The sequence below is a fragment of the Melanotaenia boesemani genome, chromosome 1 (genome assembly GCF_017639745.1).
Source record: "Melanotaenia boesemani isolate fMelBoe1 chromosome 1, fMelBoe1.pri, whole genome shotgun sequence".
Lineage (NCBI taxonomy): Eukaryota > Metazoa > Chordata > Actinopteri > Atheriniformes > Melanotaeniidae > Melanotaenia > Melanotaenia boesemani.
The window spans coordinates 19,781,589-19,788,548 of NC_055682.1; the positions used below are offsets into that span (position 1 = coordinate 19,781,589).

Sequence of the window (6,960 nt, forward strand, 5' to 3'; positions counted from 1 at the left end):
TAAATAGTCCCAACAGTAAAGTAAGCAGCGGAGCATGATGATAGGGGGTGCATGAGGGCAAAAGAAGAGAATGCAGTCATAGATTTCATCATAAATGCAAGTTAGCATGTGAACCTTGAAATTAGCAGATACAGTTGTGTAGTGTAAGAAATAAATGTATTTTCTTTCATCCTCCTCTTTAACAACTGAATTAAAACACGTACAAAAGACAGATTTCTTCAAAACATTTTAATGAGGTACAACCTACACATCAATCTCTAAGTAGCAATGCACAAGGCAAGTTATGACTTCATTTTAGTGACACATGTAATGTCTTAAAGATATGTTTTGTTAAAACACATTTACAACAATGATCTTTGTACATTCTCATGCGCAAATCGGACATCGTATTTACTATCACAACCAACTTGCAAAGGCTTTCTCCATCACAGCTTCTCCCTGCTTCTGATGTAAACCCTTCTGTTTTTTTTTTTTTTTAGGGTGAATTCTTCCTGGAAAGGGCAACTTGTGATGCTTGCTGGATGTTGTTCTTTTTCAAACTGCAAAACACTGTTACCACATTACCAAACTGACAATGCCCCAAGAGAGAAAATACACTGAGCCATAAAAGGGGAGCCAGTTATTGCATAACAATGGGACATTCAAAAAGCCTCTGCTCTGCGTTACTGCTCTGAACACCCATGGCGTCCGTGAAACAAGATGTTTTTTTTCTGGTTTTAAGTATGAACAGACATATCATGCAATGCAAGCTGTGGAGTAACAATGACTTGTCAGAGGTGATAATAATAACTATAGATTGTACAAATGTTCACAATATTCTGTGTCTTTTTGAGACTTGCTAATTTAACGAACAGTTAAGATAATGATTTACAAATAATTTCTTTAAATTCAAGGCACTTCTCAGCCACACTGTTTTTAATTAACTGACTGGTTTTGTTCTCAAGCTCAACTGTACTTACATCAATGACATTTAAAAGAGATCTAATTAGGAAAACATCTGTATGGATAAACCACAGGTGTGTAGGAGCTTTAAAACGTTTGCAGCTTATGCCATGGATTCTGATAAATATCATTAACAAAAAAAAACAAAACAAAATGACCTCATCTTCCTTTAAAGGAGCAGAAGAGTAAAGGGGAGTTTTTGTTGTTTGCACAACTATTGTGTTTTTGTTTAGTTTGGGTTCAACAGTTTAATCATGTGGGGAATGAGGGTGAAGACAGAAGGAAGACTGAGTTCACTTTATGTTTAAAAGCGTGTTTGTGATGCAAGAACAGCCCTTTAAGTCTCTCTCCTGTTCCGCATCCTCAGCCCGCTCACCCCGACTTCTTTCGGCGTGCCCACGTGAATATGACCTCCACCCTCCACCGGCACTGATGTTAACATAAAATCTTCTTTATCCTCCTCTGCCTCTTCCTCTGGGTTCGAGGAGCCTTCGCTACCAAATTGGAGGCTCTCTGCTTCCATCAGTGGATCATCATCATCTTCTTCTTCTTCTTCAGCTTCTCCCTCCTCTTCATCTTCTTCTTCCTCAACCTCTGTCTCTTCATCTTCTTCCTCCACCTCTTCTTCTTTGCCTTCATCCTCCTCAAAAGTTTCCTCTCTGGGGTAGTGGAAGACATGTTTTTGGTCACTAAAGGTTATTTTCTTCTTTCCTCTGTTTGGACGCTGCAGCTCTTCGCTCACTTCCAAACCAACTCTCTCCTGCTTTCTCTCAGCGGTAGACAGAGGGAGACTGAGCAGGTGCTTTTTCTCTGCTTCCTCCTCTTCTTCCTCCTCATCCTCCTCCTCCTCTTCCTCCTCCATGCCTTCCTCTATCTCCTCCACTTCTTCCTCTTCCTCTTCATCCTCATCATCTTCATCTTCTTCTCTGTTCTCTTCCTCCTCGTCTTCCTCTTGAAGTATGGAGAGTTTCCTTCCTGCAATCTCTTCCTCTTCTTGTTCCATACTCTCTGCCAGGGCCTCAGCAGTGGGCTGGCTGGGGAGTTCCTCCAGCTGCTTGATGGTCTCAAACCCACATTTGTCATGGGGCACGTCATACTCTGGGTAGGTCTCCTCTGGGTAGCCTGTGTGGGTGCACAAAAAAGAAGGAAAAAAAAAAAGATGAATTGAATTTCACTGAAAACAAAGCCTGCTGCTATAACAGAGGAGCTTGGTGATTTATATTTAGTCACGTACCTTCCCAGTCTGCACTATAGGGTACTTCCTCAGCCTCCATCTCTGGGGAAGCCCCGTCTAAGCGACCCTCCTGCATCAGCATTGTGATCTGTCTAAGTTGCTTGAGCAGCTTCTCTTCTTTCTTTGATATTGAGGATTTACTCTTCCGCCTCCTGCCACTAGAGAGCAGCATAAACATGGGAGCCGAGTCAGGATTGTTATGATAAAGCTCTGCCATGTCACTTTTAAAAAGGTTAGTAAACTGTACAAACCCAGTATGTATTTTTGTTTATTAGTTTCCTTTCATTGAATACTGACTCCATTAAAACAATCATATGTGTTGACAACAAAAAAAGTAGTCCAATAATTGCCATAACTTTTAATCATCCATAACTTCATAACCAGTTTTGCTACTATACGATATGACCAACTGTATATGTCTATTTTAAGGAAAAGAAAAGAAAAAAAAGAAAACACATTTCTACTTGAGTCAAAAATGTCTGTGTATTTTAGCCCTTTGAATTTTGCTTTCATGTCCAGTATAAAGAAAGTAGTTTCTGTGCCTCTCAGGCCAACAGAAATAAAACGTAGATATAACTCCTACCTTGAAGAAAAATGAGCTTTCTCTGAGACAATCCTTTCCATCATCATTTCTGTTTGCAGAAGTCTTTCCTGAAGTCTGGCAAGCTCACAATCAGTTGCTGCACAGTGTACAACAGACATTGTTTTAAAATCAATATATATTGGAGGTCTATAAAAACCTTTCTTAACTTTTACTGATTAACTTCATGCCAATAATAATACATATTTGTAAGGGGAAAATAATTTTTCACAGATAAAATAGCATTTACATGAGCCTGTAAAACTAGGAAGGAAACAAGCATGGAACTACATGAGTTACTAATACTAAAACAGCTGAAGGTACTTACTAATCGTATTTGACATGTTTGCGTTTGTCACTGTGGAGTGGTTTCCCGATTTATTTGTCTTTCCTTTACACGTCAGCTGTGAACATAAACATGATTATAGTAGCAGAGCAGGGTGCAGTGGTTATAATATGAATAAATCCACTAAATGTTACATTTTTTAATTAGTATGTAAATGTACACAATAATTTTAGTGCAGCAAAAAACTTAAGGCATAACAGTCACATAAACCACTCAGCATTAGTGCACTGGCCTCTTATTTTCACACAGTCTGCCTTTAAAACAGGGAACTGAAGTGATTACCTTATAGATGATATAAATGATGTAAAGCAGGATCCCAAAGCCATAGATGGGTATAACTTGAGCCATCAGATTGTATTTTTTGCCTCTTCCGATGCTTTTCACTTTTGCCATGGCCTCAACAGTGTGTGTCAGTGAAGGGGAAAGGTCCACATCCCACTGATCTGGGTCTTCCTGCCCTGACAGCTGATGCATCACAGGCGGGTAGAACCCTGGTCCAACTGGAGGAAACAAGAAGAAATGAATTGGTCACTGGTTACAGCAAATTTATCTAACTCTGAGTTTCTTCTCAAGCAGTTTTTCTCTGCTCTTTATTTTCATTTTACAAGTCATCTAAGGGTTGTTAATTAACTATTAATTTTGTTTGTAAAATTTAAGGCTAATTAAATATCTTGTGCTGGCTTATTTTAACTCCCTTTCATTAAAAAAATCTAAACTACGGACCCTGAGAGCAGCCATTACTGCTGTTATATATTTTTATTGCTGTTATCTCGAGATTACAGGTTCATTATTCTGTTATTTTGAGCAAATGAATTTTCTTTCACTTGACCGCACTTGTTTCGCTTGATAGTTTTCTAAAGATCACAAGGAGATCAAAGCAAGCTTGAAAAAAAAAAGTGGTTAGCACCTTTTTTGATTGGCAATTGTTCAATATCTTTAAGCTAACAACAAGCTGAGGGAAGCGTGTTATTCTTTTTTTTTTTCCTGGTACTGTCTTCCATGACGTTTAACAAAGACCCTCTGTGATTTATCATAGTTATTGCAAATAATGAAATTGTAATCTTAAGATAACAAAATGAACTCTTTTGCTATCTCGATGAAACAATGTTTAACAAATGTTCAAGCCTGGCTGTTCTTGACTTTCATACCCAAACACATTTACATTAATTTCTTTTAAATATCTGTTAGCAAAATTCTTCCCAACACCAAATGCAATAAACCTTCAGTCAAAATAAGACACAGCGAGTTAGATTCAATGTGTACAATTTACTTGCAAGTATCATTACAAGCACGAAACTCACTAAATTTCTTCACAATTTACAAGCTTTAAAAAGGGTGGTTCACGAAATCTGTCCCTTGGTTACAGCATTACACGAGACTCCTGCATAAGCTTTTCAACTAAAAGATAAGATATGCAGAACTGAAGGCGTGGGTAGCTTAGTGGCTGGTCTCCTTCAAGGTCATGTTCAGTTTTCCCACGGGAAAAATGAGTTATATATCTACTGACAGACGCAGCTACAATGTAAGATTCACAGAATATGATTCACAAAATGTGCTTGCAAAGGTCTTAAGAAGAAAACAGAAAACACTCATAATTATGAAAACGTTGGAACAGAGGCAACAAAAGGCTGGAAAAGTAATTAGCATAAATAAAAAACAACTGGAGGATTATTTAACAACTTCTTAGTTTAACTGGCAACAGGTCAGTTGCATGAGTGAGTATGAAAGGAATATTTCAAAGAGGCAGAGTCTCCATGTAAATGGACAGAGGTTCACTAATTTATTACAAACAGCCTCTTAACATTTCAGAAAGACGTTCCTTAACATAAAATTGTGAAGACTTTGAAGATCATCTATAGTGTATAACATCATCAAAAGATTCAGAGAATCAATTGGAATCTCTGTGTGCATAGGACAAGGCCAAAAGACAAAACTAGATGTCAGTTATCTTCAGGCCCTGAGGTGGCACTTCATTAGAAACTGGTATAATACTTCACTGGAAATCATTAAATGGGCTCAGGAACACTCTCAGAAATCACTGTCTGTGAACACAGATTGCCATGCCATCCACAACTGCAGGTTAAAGCTCATGCAAAGAAGAAGCTATATGTGAACATGATCCAGAAACACAGCCATCTTCTCTGGGCCAAAACTCAATTAAAATAATCTGAGGAAAAATAAAAAAACTGTTCTGTGGTCATATGGATTCAGATTTGAAATTCCTCTGGAAACCTTGGATGCTGTGTGCAGCAAACTAAAGAGCAGAGAAACCATCCCGTTATCAGCAGACAGTTAAAAAGCCTGCATTTCTGATGGTAAGGCATTACATTGGTGCCTATGGTGTGGGCAGCTTACACATCCGTGAAGGCACCATAATGCTGAAAGGTACATAGAGGTTATACAGCAACATTTGCTTCCATCAAAACAACATCTTGTCAGGGAAGTTCTTGCAAATTTCAGCAAGACAATACTAAACCTCATAATGCATCCAACACAACAATATGGTTTCAAAGAAGGACAGTTCAGGTACTGAACTACTCTGCCTGCAGTCCAGACCCATCACCAATAGAAAAATATTTGGTGCATCGTGACACAAAAAATCAGGCAACAAAGGCCCAGAACTACTAATTAGCTTGAATCTTGCAACAGGCAAAAATGGGATAATATTCCTCCTCCAAAGCTTTATTAACTGGTCTCCTCACTTCCCAGTCATTCACATACAGTTGTTTAAATCAGCTACATCATTCCTACAAAATGGTCAACACCAGTCTATATCAACTTTTTGGAGCTGTCTTGTTGCCAACAATTGCCAAATGAGCTAATATTTTTTCTATAAAATGATAATACATGTGTCAATTTCAGCATCTGATATGCTGTTTTTACTCAGCTGGGAAAATAATATGAGTTTATGACATTTGCTCATCTTTGCATTCTGTATTTATTTACATTTTACACAGTGTCTCAACACTTTTGGAACTAGTGTTGTACTTTAAAGGTTGAAATGAGAAAGTTAAAAAATGTCCAAACCTGTTGATGAGAGTGAAGTAACTTTACTAAACCAAACCAAATCAGCTTAACTTGTATTATGCTTAAAATTCAACATAAAAAATAAATATGAACTTAAAATCATAGACTAACTTAACTGCATGCCTTAGATTTGTTGTAGTAAAAGCACTGTAACAGCATTCACAGGAGCATGTTGAAATAATTTTTTAAATAACATCATGGACATGTTTGTGTGAAACAAATGATATGGTATTGTATGACAATCTAATGAATGTTTGCAGTATGGTGAGTCTCTAGGCCTGGCCCTCTGTATAGTGTAACAGCTGGCAACAACAACAACATTAGCAGCAAAAAAAAAAAAAAAAAAAAAAAAACCAAACAAACAAACAAAAAAAAAACATCAGAAATGGAGCAGGATGGATCAGGATGGAGGATGACCTGATAAGCTGCCTTACCCTCAGGATGCCCCTTTTCCTTTTTCCCTCTGGGTAAAAGCATCCTAGGCAGGAAGAGGGAAACACAGAGAACAGAGCATGATATTAGCGTAACCTTCTGGCAAGTTGTTATCGTCATTTTGTCTCAGAAAGCGACAGACACACGTTAATTTCTCAACAGTAAAGCTGATATCCACGGATGTCATCTCTGATGTGATGACGTTCCTGCCCAGATTAGAATGGATTAGACCAGATGCATTCAAGTGCTGTTTGAAATATTGGATAAAAATCCCTCAAACAGGAGACCAACTGTTCATTGTTTTAGAATTAATCTTCAGTTTTGATTTCACAATTTAAGGTTAAATCATTCAGTAGACTATGTTAATTATATTTGCGTTCCTAAAGCTAAAAAGAACAT

The 6,960-nt window shown here is 37.7% G+C and overlaps 1 protein-coding gene across 1 annotated transcript; it reads right to left on the bottom strand.

Annotated features, from left to right (window-relative positions):
* Nucleotides 1–1,147: 1,147 nt before the first annotated feature.
* On the bottom strand, nucleotides 1,148–6,732 carry ric3a (RIC3 acetylcholine receptor chaperone a). Its single transcript, XM_041987445.1, has 6 exons — nucleotides 6,564–6,732; nucleotides 3,385–3,602; nucleotides 3,085–3,160; nucleotides 2,760–2,865; nucleotides 2,177–2,334; nucleotides 1,148–2,064 (listed from the first exon to the last, which is right to left on the bottom strand). The coding sequence occupies exons 1-6, from the start codon at nucleotides 6,679–6,681 to the stop codon at nucleotides 1,280–1,282; spliced, it is 1,461 nt and encodes a 486-aa protein (XP_041843379.1). The 5' UTR covers nucleotides 6,682–6,732; the 3' UTR covers nucleotides 1,148–1,279.
* Nucleotides 6,733–6,960: the final 228 nt, after the last annotated feature.

Bases quoted from the DNA above. Each gene is read 5' to 3' on its own strand.
- ric3a (XM_041987445.1), bottom strand. From the start codon at position 6,681: ATGACGATAACAACTTGCCAGAAGGTTACGCTAATATCATGCTCTGTT. The intron at 3,603-6,563 runs GTAAGGCAGCTT...TGTTTCCTCCAG, and splicing joins GGAAAAGGGGCATCCTGAGG to TTGGACCAGGGTTCTACCCG. The intron at 2,866-3,084 runs GTAAGTACCTTC...TGTCTGTTGTAC, and splicing joins AAACATGTCAAATACGATTA to ACTGTGCAGCAACTGATTGT.